We start from the raw sequence: 17,174 nt of genomic DNA on the forward strand, positions 1-17,174 counted from the left end.
GTCTGCAAAGGCTGCAGGATGAGGACACAGAAGGTTCTGGGCCACTTCAACAGCAGCAGGTGGACAGTGCAGCTTAGCAGGCAAAGGGATGGTTGAGAACTTTTGTCCCTCATGTGCAAACGTTTGATTCATAGGCAAGTTAAGATGAGATAGCACACAAACTGTCAGGTCCTACCTGTTGTCTGAAGCGCTGTGACCAAGCCTACTGCTTCAGTCATGTACGCCGCTCTGCTTCCTGTGTAGAGTCAGCCTGAGAAGCTTCAGACCACGTGAGAGGAGCATTGTGCTCAAGGTTTCTGCCAGTGTCACTCCTATCAGAAACCAAGAAAATACTGCCATGGGAAAAACCAGAATGTGCTGCAGGGCTGCCACTGGTGTGGCAGAGGCACTGAGAGCTGCCAGTGTAATGTCCAAAAGGGGAGGGAGCAGTGGCATCACAAGGGGGGCAATGGAGGCTAGCCCTTCAGCTATCTCTGGACTGCTTTGCACTTAGCCGCTGTTACCCTGCACATGCCCGATCTCGTCTGATCTTGGAAGCTAAGCAGGGTCAGGCCTGGTTAGTACTTGGATGGGAGACCACCTGGGAATACCGGGTGCTGTAGGCTTATACCAGAGTCTTTCAAGACTGAAGGTTGCCAACCAACCGGTCCCACTGCTCTCACTAATGACCATGTTTTTGCCGCTCGCTGGCAAGAAATTGAAGCAACTGGGACTGAAGATCACCAAAGACAGGCAGCCCAGCAGGAGATTAATGCAGTATGATAACCTGGAAGGTCAGGGGTGACACAATTACATCATTGTGTCACATTACATCATTGTGTCACATTATATCATTGTGTCACCCCAAGCTTCCTGGATGCAAAGCTCCTTTGTGTAAGCACCACCCCAGATAGTACCTGCCTCAGAGAGGCCTCTGGAGAGTGGTCCTTATGGTACCAAGTACCAGTTATAGCGGATCCTAGCCCTGTTCCCGGGTGGCCCAGGGTAGTCCTGGGCTGCTCAGATTTGCACCACTGATTTAGGTAGTGCAGATCTGAGTAGACCCATTGAGGCTGCTGCGGCTCTCCAGGGGTAAGAGGAACAGCCTCCCCTTGCATCAGGCTGACCCACAAGCAGCCTGAAACTTGTGCTGAATACAGAAGGTGGAGTACCACAGGACTTGAGAGATGCAAACTTCATCACACTGTACAAGAACAAAGGCGACAGGGGTGACTGCAATAACTACCGCGGCATCTCTCTCCTTAGCGTTGTAGGAAAGTTGTTTGCCCAAGTTGCACTAAAGAGGCTCCAGGTACTTGCAGAGAGCGTCTATCCAGAATTGCAGTGTGGATTCCAAGCCAACAGGTCCACCAATGATATGGTATTCTCCCTTAGACAGCTGCAGGAGAAATGCAGGGAACAACAGCCACTCTTTATAGCCTTCATAGATCTCTCGAAGGCTTTCGACCTGGTCAGCAGGGAAGGCCTTTCAAGATTCTCCCCAAGATCGGATGTCCACCCAGGCTCCTCAGCATCATCAGGTCTTTCCACGAAGACATGTAGGGCACTGTAGTCTTTGACGGCTCCACATCAGACCCCTTTGACATCTGAAGCAGAGCGAAGCAGGGCTGTGTTCTTGCACCAACCTTGTTTGGGATTTTCTTTGCTGTACTGCTGAAGCATGCCTTTCAAACTGCAACAGAAGGCATCTATCACCAGATCAGATCAGACGGAAAGCTCTTCAACCTCTCCAGACTGAGAGCAAAGTCCAAAGTTCAGCTGAAATGTCTGCGTGACTTCCTCTTTGCCGACAATGCAGCTGTCACTACCCACTCTGCCAAAGATCTCCAGCAGCTCATGAATCGTTTTAGCAAGGCCTGCCAAGACTTTGGACTGACGATCAGCTTAAAGAAAACACAGGTCATGGTTCAGGATGTGGACTCACCTCCCTGCATTGCAATCTCTGCGCATGAACTGGAGGTTGTCCATGACTTTGTGTACCTTGGCTCAACGATCTCCGACACACTTTCTCTCAATACCAAGTTAAACAGATACATTGGTAAAGCAGCTACCACATTTTCCAGACTCACAAAGAGAGTCTGGTCCAACAAGAAGCTGACGGAACATACCAAGATCCAGGTCTACAGAGCTTGCGTCCTGAGTACACTTCTGTACTGCAGCGAGTCATGGACTCTTCGCTCACAACAGGAGAGGAAACTGAACACTTTCCACATGTGCTGCCTCCGACGCATTCTCGACATCACCTGGCAGGACAAAGTTCCAAACAACACAGTCCTGGAACGAGCTGGAATCCCTAGCATGTATGCACTGCTGAAACAGAGACGCCTGCGTTGGCTTGGTCATGTTGTGAGATTGGGCGATGGCCGGATCCCAAAGGATCTCCTCTATGGAGAACTCGTGCAGGGAAAGCACCCTACAGGTAGACCACAGCTGCGATACAAGGATATCTGCAAGAGAGATCTGAAGGCCTTAGGAATGGATCTCAACAGGTGGGAAACCCTGGCCTCTGAGTGCTTGGAGGCAGGCTGTGCAGCATGGCCTCTCCCAGTTTGAAGAAACACTTGGCCAACAGACCGAGGCAACGAAGGAAGGCCCATAGCCAGGGAGACACACCAGGGACAGACGACATTTGCTCCCAGCGTGGAAGGGATTGTCACTCCCGAATCGGCCTTTTCAGCCACACAAGACGCTGTTCCAGTACCACCATTCAGAGTGCGATACCAGAGTCTTCTGAGACTGAAGGAGTCCAACAACAACCTGCCGGCCTGCCTGTTCCAGCACAAGTTAGGATTGGGCTGCCTGTGTACTGTTGGATAAATGCAACAAGGAAGGACAAATCAAGGTTGTGCAAATCAGATTGAATTCCATGTAAAAGCTCCCAAAGCTGTATTCAGCTTGAATGGTTTCTTCAGATGAAATTGTAATTGAATGTGAAATGCTGCCACCCTGTGGAAGAAGGTGTGCATGGAAAGGAACATTTTTAGGAAGCATAAATTGTCTGAATTTCTGGATGAATGATAGATGTTTACAGAGTTTACAGTTCTCCCAAAGAGAGTTGAAAGGCAGGACCATAGCATGTGATCGCTTGGTTTAAATATTCACAGGTGCTTGGTGTGATGGTGGGCTTCTTTGATTCAACCTGGTGCTCTCCATCACACACATTCATACAAACTTACAATTCATACAACTTCTTTGATTCAACCTGGTGTTCCCCATCACACACATTCATACAAAAGAGGTATTCCGCAGCCACTTTGAGCCTTGGGATACAGCATCAGCCAAAAGTAGGCCTGCAAATGTTAATAGATACAAACAGTACTGTGTACTCTTAGTACTTGGGTCCTTGAGTTCCCTTGAGGAGAAAGGCAGGGTAAAAATACTGTTAATGAATAATAAACAAATACTAACATGTGCAAAATACTCACCCCCCCCCCTCCAAAAAAAACAGCTGAGCTCTCTGCCACCTGCCCACTGCCTGCTTCCTGGGCACTCTTGGAGAGAGTTGGCTCACACCCGTGCTTTCCCTAGCATGGCAATGTTCAAACAGTGTGCTGCAAATGGTTTGCAGGTGTGCCACGGGAATTTGGGGGAGGATCATTTATTAATAGGGCCACTGGAAGAAGACCCTATTAGATGCAGTGCGGTGTGTCTTGTCAATTGTCAAAAAACCGATGATGTGCCTTGACAATTTTAGCACCTTGGCAGTGTACAGAGAGATGGAAAAGGTTGAAAGGTGCTGCCCTGGTACAAGGGGGGGCACAACGTAGGGGACCCCTTTCAGCGCTTTCCTTCCCCAAAACTGGGGCTGATTCTGCTTCTTCATGCTCCAGTGGGGACTGGGAAGGACTGCCTCCTCCATGTCTGTTGCCTGCTTTTCCCATTTCCCCATCACTGACGGTACCTTCCTGGAAAAGTTAGCTAGGCGTGAATGGGTTTTTACCACTGTGGCAATAGCTTGTAGGTGGTAAAGTGGGGGTGCACTCATGTCTATCTCTCTCTCTCTCCCTGGCACTACTTAACCATTCCTGGATGCCTCAGCCTTTATGCAATCTTGGGGGAAAGGACAGTTGAGAACTGCATAAATGTCTCAGGAAGGAGAAGAAGATGGTCTGTTGCTGCCCCTCCACAATCACTGGTAATCATCTCCATGGGAGCTGAATTATTTTGTTTGTTTTTTCAAATTTTTATACCGCTCTTCCTCCAAGGAGCTCTGGGTGGTGTTCATGGTTCCTCTCTTGCTGGGTAGATGACTGGCCCACAGGGATTTGAACCTGGATCTTCCATGTCTCACTTCAACTTTCAAAGCCGCTATACCATCCTGGCTCTCATTGGGCAGTGGTGAGGGGCAGTGGGCTCTCGTTGCCCCAGGGGGTGCTGAAGCATGAGTGTGGGTTCTTGGGTGGCCATTTAATTGTGGACTGTCTCCCACCAGGGCCTACCAGTGGAGCCACTCCTAGCCACAAGAGTGACACACAAAGGTATTTTGTGCTAGGAATCCAAAAATGACTGTAGCCATCAGTCCCAGCCCTGACTCCTCTGGGGCTTAAACCCAGGGGTGGCCTTATGGGTCCAATTTGGCCAAACTGGGCCCTGCACCTGGAGGGGCCCCACACGGGGGTGGTGAGCAGAGTGCCTGCAGCTACAGCCAGCACCTAGCTAAGTGGCTGACGCACTGGCATGGAATCTTCCATGCCGAGGTGTTGCAGGGAGAGCATTGCTGCTAGATGGCTCTCCTGCCCATCCGCCACTGGGTCCAACTGGTTTGAAATTGGCCCCCCTGGAAGCAGTTGGTGGTGACACTGATGCTGGGGGTCTTGCAACTGCCACTCACCCTAGTGAGTAGGGGCCCCCACAAAAATGTTTTGCATTGGGCCCTGCAACTTCTAAGGCCTGCCCTGCTTACATGCTATGGCATGTAGAGAACATTGCAACATTTTTTTCCCCTACTTCCAACTTTCATCAGTCACAGACCACCTCTGCCAACCCCCTGCATTGCCCCCAGACAATAGACAACAATCAATATTGCATTTTTGAATCCTGGGTGAAGGATTTCGCTTTAGTGAAGTTTGCTGGCTTTGCCAAGGAGAAAGGGGATCTCAGTGGGCACGATGGCTCCAAGCCATTTCACAACCAGCATTCCAAAAGTGATGGCTTTTAGGGCCAGACTAATGCAGCAACTGTTACCCTGCACATGCCTGATCTTGTATGATCTCAGAAGCTAAGCAGGGTCAGGCTTGGTTAGTACCTGGATGGGAGACCGCCTGGGAATACCGGGTGCTGTAGGCTTATACCATAGTTTTTCGAGACTGAAGGTTGCCAACCATTTTAAGGGAATGTGGTGCAACTGCAGGCTTGACTTTCCTTTCTGATAAAGTATGATGGGTAAAATCTGGATCAGTGGATCTTAAATCTCGATCAATGCCTTTGGCAGACATGTGCAGAGAGAAACAAAAGGGGTCCTTCTTAGCCATGATGAGCTGTAATTTGTCCTTTGCTTGCAGGCAGTAAATAAATTATTGTACACAGTGTAGCCAAGCTTTTTATTTTTATGTCATGAAAAAGAAAGCGGAGAGTTTGAATGCTGATTCAAACCAGGAGTGCCCTTTCAGGCTGTGACTCCCTGCCTCAGAAAGTATTTGCCAGTTTCAGAGTTTCTGAAAAGGAGGTTTTCAAAGACCTTTTGTAGGCTTTGTTTGGCTTTCTTGCTGTGCAGAGAATTCCAGAGACAAATAAAGCAGAATTGTCTAAGTCGCACACAGGATACTTCTGTTGGAGCCTACATTCAAAGAGCAGGCAAGTTCATACACTCGCCAAAAACATATGCAACACACACACACACACACACAGAGTTATTTTCTTTAAAAATGTGTTCAGTCATAATATAAATGGGAACAGGTTTGCCCAGGCTATTAGGACTCCTTTTAAAATGCGGGACTTGATACAGTATACAAAGTCAGTGGTGTTGCTAGCAGGTTGCGGGGGGTGGAGGTTGTACCAGGTGACATGCTCGGGGGGGGTGACATCACTACTGACCAAAATTTTTTAAATCTTGGTATTTTCATATAAAACCATCATGTTATATATCATTCAATGTGTAATTTCATGCAGAATGCAATGGAACAAACCATGTTGAACAATCTCTATTCTATCATAGCCAAAACTTCAGCAGGGGCAGGGAGATGGTGTATCACCAAACTACCCTGAACACTGCATGGAAGGAGTCCCATCATGGGGGTGCAACACGCTGGCCCCCTGCACTGGGTGACATAAATCGTGGTGACGCCACTGTAGGAAGTACAGGTATGCACCGCATAGAGACATTCTGGCCAATGACGGATCACATATACAGTGGTGGTCCTACAAACTCACCCTTCCTTCCTTCCTTCCTTCCCTCCTTCTTTGCTGGCTCAACTGACTAACCCATGCTTCCCATTAGCACTTTTCCTAGCTAGCTGCCTTCCTGACCCTGCAAGGCATTCTGGGGTGTTACTTGGCCATCACAAGGCATTCTGGGATGCTACTTGGCTGCCATTTCTCATGGTTCAGAGAACAATGAATGTGCCTAATGATGGAGTTTGCAGAACGTATGCCTGTCATTAAGTGGCAGGTACATGTAGTAACCCTGATTTGTGTTTAGATATTCCACATACAACAGGAACCGATCGAGTTAGGCACAAACTCTGTCCCAGGTATGGTTTCTGGAATCTGCCAGGTTGGGTGCTGGTCAAGGATTGATGCCCATAAGAGGACCCACTGGGCAAGACCATCCCCCGGCATCCTTGGTACCACTGGAAGTTACAGAGCCCATCATGGAGCAGATTCTCCCAGAGCCCCTAGGAACTTGGGGTCACCACTGCTCCATACTATTTCCATACTAATAGTGGAATTAGTATTTCCATACTAATTAGTGGTCAAACTGTAAATTTTGAACCACATGTAGCTGCCTGACATAATTTGCAGCTCTCAGAAATATGTTGGCTGAGCTCCTTTTTGCATCACAATGAATATAAAAGGTAAATAAAAAATGTTCAGGCTTTATTTACTGGTTGTGAACTAAGAGTTCACTGGATTGAACATTAAATAATTTAAATGCTTCTTAAATGTTCTCAAGCATCTCTCTTCAACTCTCAGACACCTAACGTTTATTGTATGTGGCTCTTAGATTAAGCAAGTTTGGACATCCCTGCTATTGGCAAACTCATGGAATGAGTGCTCACCAAAATGAGACATTCAAGCATTTACGTAAGAAGAGCCCTGCTGGATCAGGCCAAAGGCCCATTTAGTCTAGCCTCCTTTATCTCACAGATGCCTCAGGAAGCACACGATACCTATATCTCTTGCATCTGGCATTCTGAGGTAGCCTACTTCCAAAACCAGGAGGTTGCATGTGTCCATCATGGCTTGTAACCTGTGATGGACTTTCCATAAATTTGTCCAATCCCCTGTTAAAGGCATCTAGGCCAGATGCCATCACCACATCCTGCGTCAAGGAGTTCCACAGATTAATTATGCTCTGGGTAAAGAAATATTTTCTTTTATCTGTTCTAACTCTCCCAAAACTTCAATTTTAGTGGATGTCCCTTGCTTCTGGTGTTGTGTGAGAGGGAAAAGATCATTCCTCTATCCAACCTATCCATTCCCTGCAAAATTTTGTATGTCTCAGTCATGTCCCCACTCCGGTGCAAATTTCTAGACCAGTGATTCTCACACATTTAGCACCGGGACCCAGTTTTTAGAATGAGAATCTATCAGGACCCACTAGAAGTGATGTAATGACAGGAAGTGACATAATCAAGCAGGAAAATTTTTAACAATCCTAGGCTCCAATGCTAGGAGTAATACCCTCCTAGCCTAATGCTAGGCTGCAAATACCCAGGAGTAAGTCCCACTGACTATTATTGTTAAAATAATATACATAGTAGCTTGTTAAAAGTATAGGTCTGTAACATTTCCCCAGATGCAGTCACATACCAGGGTAGCATCAAGTCTAATATATTAAAAATAAAATATTGAAATGAATGGGGACCCACCTGAAATTGGCTCGCAACCCACCTAGTGGGTCCTGACCCACAGTTTGAGAAACACTGTTCTAGACTGAAGAGCCTCAAACACTGTAGCCTTTCTTAATAAGAAAGGTGTCCCAACTCAGTAATCATTTTGGTTGCTGTCTTCTGCACCTTTTCCAGTTCCAGTCCCAGTTTAACCTCCAACAGAAGTATTCTGGGTAAGATAAGGCATAGTAACCCTGAGGAGCCTCAAAAACATTTTGCATGTTTTCACTGGTCAGGTTGGTGCTCCTATTATTGCCATTTCCCAAGGTCTGAGGAAGCACAGGACACTGCAGAAAACACTGATGTAATCTGGATTCTCCATTAAAAGCAAGAGAAGCAGCAGTGATTCCAGAGAAATGGGCGAATGTGGAAACAATCTTAGAAAAGTGAAGCAGGAGGGAAACTTTTCACAACTGAACCTCATTCTGTCTGGAACTGTAGCGAGTAATTTGGATTCTGCCTTCTTTCAGGACTGTACATCCACAAAACCTACAGTCATGTATTCTGTGCTTCATTCCAAATCCAATTAGATGTGCACTGGAAACCTCACCAACTTCAGTGGAGAGCAGGTCAATCAGAGGAAGTTAGCCCTTGTGATATTTTGTAGGTGGACATGTGGACACAGCTGGAGAGGCTCATCACAGGGTATTCCTCAGGGTACCCAGTTGCCCTAAAATGGGAATAGACCTATGGCACTTTTTGAAATTTGGAATTAAGGATTTTATTTCTCTATGGCTTCCAGGATGTGCCAAGGACAAAGGAGTTTTTAGTGTTTACTGTGTCTTCTCAGCTGTTCTATAGCAAACATCCTGAATTGGACGACTTGTCAGGTCAAATACATGTCATTTTAAGCATGTGATATACAGCCACATGTTTGTTTTTTACTTGTTAAATAGCATGTATGGAAAGTCATTGATCTGAATCAGGACCACAGCAGGATCTGTCCCTGCAATGAACCAAACCCAGATTGGAGCCATCCACATCTGCTCTTTGACTAGAAATAAGAACTCCCAGAAGTAGATCCAGACTAGTCCCCACACATGTGCTGCGGAACAAGAAAAAACATGCACACAGCTGCATACCATATCTTTAATGTTTTGGTTGACTGCATGCAGATGTTCTCTCCAGGAAGTGGGAGATATGGACCTGCCTTTCCTAGAAGGAAGCAAACTGTGACACACCAAATATCTTTGACTTGTGTGATCAACAGTTTGATTTCACCCATGTGACTCTCATGGTTCATTTGGTTTTCGATCCTTGTACAAACCTTTGCTATTTGTAAGTGTGCAAATAAGGAAGTTGGAGAAAGCTAGAATCCCATTTGTAACTTGGTCTAGGGCAGGTACTCAAATGATGCTTGACCTGGAACAGTGTTTATAATAGCACTCCTCAATGGCTTATTTGCTAACATTCCTTAAACTTTCAGCCAAGGAATGAAAAACTGTAGCCTTCAGAAAATTTTATATAAGTTTGTGACTTTAAGGTCCACAGATCCTACATTAGAATTTGTCAGGAGATACATGAGTATGGATGAAACATGAAAACAGCACCTATTAGAGGACTCTCTTACCAGGGAAAAATGTTCTTTTCTTTTTATCCTTATATCCCTTTTTTTGTTGCGATTCTGTGTAAGCTCTTGATTGGGCTGTTGAAGTGTGCTTGAAGTTGTCTACCTTGTTTTGGCTACTGGTGAATCAAAGCTTGGTGTTTTGCTCTGTGAAACAGGACTGTCTCATTTGATCGGAGGGTGAGGAAAGTACAACTGAAGAACCCTTTCTTATCCATTCTTATAGTATGTATAACCTCCACTTGCATCCTTGGGTGCCGTAACAGTTAATGGATCACGTATGCCCAGTTTGTGTTCACAGTATAAACATGTCCTGCTTAGTGACAAATCCAGCCCTCAGAAATGTGAATTCCAGTCTGAGGATCCCTCAAAGATACAGATTAAATGAAACTCGAACTTCAAAGGAGATAATCACAATCTGCCCAAGAGTGGGAATCTTGCTAGTACTGATTAATTATAAATTAGCATCTTAAATTAGTTCAGTCTCCTAAAACTTGAACAGACCTGGCCTCAGAAGTTAATGGATAGGATAATGGATAGGATAATGAAAAAACTGATGTACTTAAGGAAAACTATCTAACTTCTTGGGATTGGTTGTCCTCCATATTGTCAGTTGTACCCTATCCTGAGAATCCTCTGTCCATCTGGACAAGTGATAGTGCTGTATACTAGGCATGCTGATTTCTTGGAAGTGCCTCTGTGTTCAGTGGTGCTTCGTCCCAGGTAAGTGTGCTTAGGACTACAGTTAGAGTATATTTAACATAGCTTAGCAACAAACAGCCCAATCCCCAGGCCTCAAAAGAAAGCTCCTTGCGTTCAACGAGACCTACAGCACAATCCTATTTGGGGGGTTATGCCGGCGTAACGGTGCTGTGAGTAAGCACCACCGGTGGAAAGCCCTGTGCCGTCCAGGAGCTTGATCCAAGGGCACTGCCCAATGGAGCACATGAGTGGTGCAGGAGCAGGAGAGGGTAGAATGGGGTGGGGAGGGGTGTAATGGGGTGGAGGGAGGGCAGAGAGGGGATGGGTCAGGCCAGGGGGGATCACTGGTGCCGGCCTCTACTATATCCTATTCCCCCTCCTGGGCTGAAGGCCCCTGAAAGCCCAGGTTGTCTTGGGATTGTGCCAGCAATTTCACTGGTGTAGGTCCAGGTAGCCCCATTGCGCAGCCTTGGGCTCGACACAGGGTAAGGGAACAAATGAGACTTCCTGCCTGCTCAATGCCAGTGCTGGATATGGCCATGGCCATATGGCCATGTGGGGTCACTGCGCCAGCACTGGTTAGGATTGGGCTGTTATCATGGACTGTGCATAATACCACATTTTAGATTTTTCCTTTTAGTGTCTCCCGCCCCCCCACCCACAAAGTTCCTGTTCTCTTGAAGCTTTCCTCTTTGCACAGTATCAGGAAACACACTTGCATGTAGCCCAGGGCTCCAGGCTGGTGCAATACTGCAAGATCCAAGCCAAAACCACCCCACTTGCCTAAGCACTTTGTGATGTTTCTGGCCCAGTGGCATAGCTAGAGGGGGTGCAAAGCCCTAAGGTTTGCAGGTGACCTCACCGCGCTGTGCAAGTGAGCCCTCCCCTTCGGAGCCTCCGTTTTGCTCACCTGGCCTGAAATAGCTCCAAAGGGGAGGGGGAGGGGCCACTTGTACGCCGCGGTGAGGCTCCCTGCAAAACTTAGTGCTCTGACCCCCTCTAGCTATGCCCGGAGGGGATATAAGGAAGGTGTATGCAGAGAACCCACTTCTAATTCTACAAATTGGCTTTTGTATGTTTTGAAATAGAACAGGAAGTGGTATTTCAAACCTAAGTCTAAAGGGTGCCGTATATCTTGACTTACCTTTTCCTGTAACTACCCGTGACAGTGTAGGTGTGAAAGGAGGAAAGTCAAAAAAACAAACAACAAAAAAAGGTAACCTCCAAGATCTGTGACTGCAGCAATCCTTGCACAAGTTGTAATCTGAAATTCACATTTCAGTGTCAGAGACCTATGGGCTAGTGCAAGGGCAGGCAACTTTCTTCCACATTGGGGCTGCACATCAGGTATGTCAATAGCAAGAACGCATATGCATTTGATATGCATGTGCGAACCTTGCAATTAGGTCATGGGCATGATGTGGAGAGACGCATTCCTGGGCAGAAATACTCAAAGGAAGTTCTCCCCTTGATCTGCTTACACCAGTGATTTTCAACCTAGCCCCATGAGGTTTTTCATGCCACAAAAACAGTAAGCAAGCACACCCAGACACAGATAGACTCAAGTCTGCATGCGTGGGAATTGAGTGCCGAGTCAGGGGCCCTTGACGTGAGTGTTTTGCCAAGTCTTCCACACATGTGACTCGAGTGTACACGAGTCAGCGAAAAGTGCTGATTTTTGTGACTCGGACTTGACTCACCTGACTCAAGTTCCCATCCCTGGTGGATACCGAATTCCACAGATAACTGAATCTGCAGTAGCCACTGCGGTGCTGCCTCCTCAGAAAGCCTTCTTTCTATGTCTACATGCAACTTCCCCCATGAAAGAGCATTTCATGCAGGCATTTAATCAGACTCCGCTGTCAGGCTCACCCCACAGAAAGGCAGAGTAGAAGATGTGTGATGTGTTACATATCCTATAGTCTTGATGCTGAATCTTGCACAGCACATGCAAAAATGTCTCTTATGTAGGAAGTGCCCAAACTCTATTTCATGTCCCTCTCTTTTAAGATCATTTTATCACTCTCCTGGTTGAGCTGTACTCACATCAGGCTCAATAAATGCCTTTGCCGTTGACTGACCAGCAATTGCAAATCTCCCAGCATCATAAAATGGCCAGTTAAACACACACATACGCACACGTAATTTCACTCTGTCCCGTCCCCCCACCCCCAACACACACAACCTACTTTATTGGCTGGTTCACCATCTACTTTTTTTCAACACTTTTCTCCCAGGGCTAACAATACAATCTTGAGCATGTTTACTCATTATGGTCAATTCTTGGGTTACTTTCAGGTAAGTGCACACAGAATTGGTTGCAGTGTTTTACCAAGGCAGGAAAACAAAACTCTGAGTGTGTGTGTTCATGTCATCGGCTCCTAAAAAGATCACCAAGGGCTTGAAACAGCTATACAGTAATTTATAATGTAATTACAAAGCCTTCCCTTTATGGTACACATATCTTTATTAAGTAGCCCCTGGGAAGCTGATTTGGCTTATCACATGCAGGTATCTAACATTGTGTGTATACGCATTGAGTATACACTTTGTAAGGGACAGAGCCCTGAACCAGGAAGAGAAGCCCTTGGTTCAGATATTCCTGCTGTCTGCCATTAGGTGAGTTCATTCAGGCAAGTCACTGTTTTTCAATCTCAGCGTCCTATCTGCAATGACATTGATAATGCTGACCTACCTTGCAGGGTTGTTGTAAGGACCACTGAGCTTGGTGTACATCAAGCACTCTGAAGAGCACCAAAAAAAAGCCCTAATACAAAAAATCCATTCCTGACCCATCCGGTCTCCGTGACACACAGTTGCTTCCATTCTACATGTTACAGAGTTCCCCGAAGGTTTAATTTCATCTTCATCTCCATGAAGATTTCATTGGGGGCTGCATGCCATCTTTTACTTGGAGGGCTTCTGTGCCTTTCATACAGTGGGACAAAATTCAACAGGGGTGGCTTTCCCTTTCATTGCATGCTGGAAAAATGTCTTATGCTTGGGTAGACACTGAAGACCAAGGAACCCTACAAAGTTGTAGAGGCAAACACTGCAATCTTATGGGGGGGGGGGAAGCTGGCAAGGATTCTTGCTATATGAAGTCCGCATGAGTTGCAGACTTGGGAGTGTGGGAAAAAGTTGGCCAAAAAGAGATTGTTCAGTTAATTTTTCAATGTGGTCTTTCCGGTTAAGATCACATTCAGATCTCTGCCTAAATATTCTGTTCTAATGGTTCACTGCCCAGGTCTCCCGCTGACTTTCTGGCTTGCCTCCAGCTACTGCACACAAGATCCCCCCACCCACCCTCCACTCTCCTTTGTCCCTCATCAGTGAGCATTCCTGCTACTCACTTGAGCTCAGGGTTCACTGTAGCAATGAAGTTATAACATCGGCCCAGGACGATTTCTTGGAGGTGCTTGGTAGTCCCATCGCCTTTCCACTGCGCAGGGCTTGAGCCAGGGGTCGCTTTCCTTCCTGAGCTGAGCACAGCCACCGACACAATCACCACCACCAACAGGAGAAGCACAACCATGACCCCTGAAAGTATCAGTCTGGGCCGATGAGTCGTGGCAGAGCTGTTTTGGAAGGGCATCTTGAGGGAGTTTCTGAAGGACAGCAACAGCTGCTGCTGCTTGGATGCCTGGCAGAAAAGTAGCTTTTGAGAGTCACACATGGCACCACCTTCTCCTCCCTCCCTCCTTCCCCCCTCTCTCTGTTTCTCTTTCTTTCCACCTACTCATGCGAAGGTCCACTAGCAGTGTGGAACTGACACAGCATTTTTGGGGCTCAGGCTGAAGGTTTTCATCTGAACACAGGGTCTCCGAGAGGAATTTGCTCAGGTGGTACAAAGTTTCTTTGGGGTCCCTTTTGGGGTACAAAGTTTCTTTTGGGCCCCTTCCCTTCTCCACTGGATCATAATTTCATACGCTCGTTGGATCATCATTTCTATGAATTATGATATATAAAACTATGTCAGCTTACACAACACGGGAATGCCAGTCTTCCCAGAATATATGCAAACATTTCCTGAGATCCCAGGAAAATTCTGGCTCCCCTCCTTTAGCTTCCAGGCCCCCCTTTTGACCCCAGGCCCAAGTACAAAGGACCCCTCTACCCCCTTCTCCTGGGTTCTGATGAGACTGGAAAAAGTAAGATCCCAGGAAATGTCTTAAGCTTTTCCTTTGGCTCCCGGGTCTCCTTTCTGATCCTGGTCCCGGGTGCAATTTACCCCCTGAACACTGACCTGAACACAAAAATCACTGAAACTTTGGAGAGATTATCAGTGTTGTCTCGCCTCTCCCATTCCCAGGGTGTTGAAATAGCGAGCTCTCTGATCCCTGACCTCTAAAACACTGCTCTCCACTTTAGCCTTCACAGTGTACTTCCCGCAGGGAGGTTCTTCACTGGCCACCCTCTCCAACAAAGTAGAGGGACCACTTTGTCCAGCTGACGAAAGACCATTCGAAACGTGAAGCAAGCAATGTCTGCTCGCTTCTCGACTTTATCTCACTAAAGTCACTTTCTAGTACTGCAGTCTTCAAACTTATTAAACCAGTGTCTTTGTCCTTTACATAGACCTTTGTTACAAATACTGTATGCTGGTTTAATAAGTAATCTGGATAATCACAGGAGTTACATGCTTTCTCCTTTGTTGAAAAAAAATAAAATACAAAACCCTCTACTTACACTGTCAGAGCTCATTCATTGCTCATCTCCAGTGTGATAACAGGCCAGTATCAGCCAATGGCATACAGGCCAGACTCTATGCTAAATAAGAAACAGACACAAATCTGACATCAGATTAGGCTGCTTAAAACAACAGTAATAGAGGCTCCCCAACATGCACGTCGGGGGAAGAATACCGGGCAAATCTCTCACAAAAACCCTTGACTTCCGACGAGCGGACTTCCCTCAAATGAGGAGGCTGGTTAGAAGGAGGTTGAAAGGAAAGGTAAAAAGAGTCCAATTTCTCCAGAGTGCATGGAGACTGCTTAAAACAACAGTAATAGAGGCCCAGCAAAGCTGTATACCACAAAGAAAGAAGGGTTCCACTAAATTCAGGAGGGTGCCCGCATGGCTAACGAGCCAAGTTAGAGAGGCTGTAAAGGGCAAGGAAGCTTCCTTCTGTAAATGGAAGTCTTGCTCTAATGAGGAGAATAAAAAGGAACATAAACTGTGGCAAAAGAAATGTAAGAAGGTGATACGGGAGGCCAAGAGAGACTATGAGGAACTCATGGCCAGCGACATTAAGTGGAATAATAAAAGCGTCTTCAAATATGTTAGAAGCAGGAAATCTGCCAGAGAAGTGGTTGGCCCTCTGGATGGTGAGGGAGGGAAACGGGAGATAAAAGGAGACTTAGAGATGGCAGAGAAATTAAATGAGTTCTTTGCATCTGTCTTTGCATGATAAAGCTTGTAAATGCTTGTAAATGAGTTCTTTGCATCTGTCTTTGCATGATAAAGCTTGTAAATGCTTGTAAATGAGTTCTTTGTATCTGTCTTCTGGACAGAAGACCTCAGGCAGATACCACTGCCCGAATGGCCCCTCCTGACCAAGGAATTAAGTCAGATAGAGGTTAAAAGAGAAGATGTTTCAGATCTCATTGATAAAGATAAATAAGTCTCCGGGCCCTGATGGCATCCACCCAAGAGTTATTAAGGAATTGAAGAATGAAGTTGCAGATCTCTTGACTAAAATATGCAACTTGTCCCTCAAAATGGCCACGGTGCCAGAAGATTGGAGGATAGCAAATGTCACACCAATCTTTAAAAAGGGAAAGAGGGGGGACCTGGGAAACTATAGGCCCGTCAGCCTAACATCTATACCGGGTAAGATGGTGGAATGCCTCATCAAAGATAGAATCTCAAAACACATAGATGAACAGGCCTTGCTGAGGGAGAATCAGCATGGCTTCTGTAAGGGTAAGTCTTGCCTCACAAACCTTATAGAATTCTTTGAAAAGGTCAACAGGCATGTGGATGTGGGAGAACCCGTGGACATTATATCTGGACTTTCAAAAGGTGTTCGACACGGTCCCGCACCAAAGGCTACTGAAAAAACTCCACAGTCAGGGAATTAGAGGACAGGTCCTCTCCTGGATTGAGAACTGGTTGGAGGCCAGGAAGCAGAGAGTGGGTGTCAATGGGCAATTTTCACAATGGAGAGAGGTGAAAAGCGGTGTGCCCCAAGGATCTGTCCTGGGACCGGTGCTTTTCAACCTCTTCATAAATGACCTGGAGACAGGGGTGAGCAGTGAGGTGGCAAAATTTGCAGATGACACCAAACTTTTCCAAGTGGTGAAGACCAGAAGTGATTGTGAGGAGCTCCAGAAGGATCTCTCCAGACTGGCAGAATGGGCAGCAAAATGGCAGATGCGTTTCAATGTAAGTAAGTGTAAGATCATGCACATTGGGGCAAAAAATCAAAACTTCACATATGGCTGATGGCTGATGGGTTCTGAGCTGTCTGTGACAGATTAGGAGAGAGATCTTGGGGTGGTGGTGGACAGGTCAATGAAAGTGTCGACCCAATGTGCGGTGGCGGTAAAGAAGGCCAATTCTATGCTTGGGATCATTAGAAAAGGTATTGAGAACAAAACGGCTAATATTATAATGCTGTTGTACAAATCGATGGTAAGGCCACACCTGGAGTATTGTGTACAGTTCTGGTCGCCGCGTCTCAAAAAAGACATAGTGGAAATGGAAAAGGTGCAAAAGAGAGCAACTAAGACGATTACTGGGCTGGGGTGCCTTCCTTATGAGGAAAGGCTACGGTGTTTGGGCCTCTTCAGCCTAGAAAAGAGACGCCTGAGGGGGGACATGATTGAGACATACAAAATTATGCAGGGGAT

The 17,174-nt window shown here is 46.5% G+C and overlaps 1 protein-coding gene and 2 pseudogenes across 1 annotated transcript in view; 2 read left to right on the forward strand and 1 right to left on the reverse strand.

The window, feature by feature from the left end:
• The window catches only part of LOC136656091 (ADP-ribosyl cyclase/cyclic ADP-ribose hydrolase 1-like), a 34,439-nt gene extending 20,524 nt beyond the window's left edge, over positions 1-13,915 (reverse strand). The window contains exon 1 of the mRNA XM_066632931.1: positions 13,674-13,915. Within this exon, the coding sequence (XP_066489028.1) occupies positions 13,674-13,915 (242 nt within the window). The remainder of the gene's footprint in view (positions 1-13,673) is intronic.
• LOC136656378 (5S ribosomal RNA) lies at positions 486-605 on the forward strand (annotated as a pseudogene).
• Positions 5,167-5,286, forward strand: LOC136656158 (5S ribosomal RNA; annotated as a pseudogene).
• Positions 13,916-17,174: the final 3,259 nt, after the last annotated feature.

The sequence above is a fragment of the Tiliqua scincoides genome, chromosome 6, assembly GCF_035046505.1.
Source record: "Tiliqua scincoides isolate rTilSci1 chromosome 6, rTilSci1.hap2, whole genome shotgun sequence".
In the NCBI taxonomy this organism is placed as follows: domain Eukaryota; kingdom Metazoa; phylum Chordata; class Lepidosauria; order Squamata; family Scincidae; genus Tiliqua; species Tiliqua scincoides.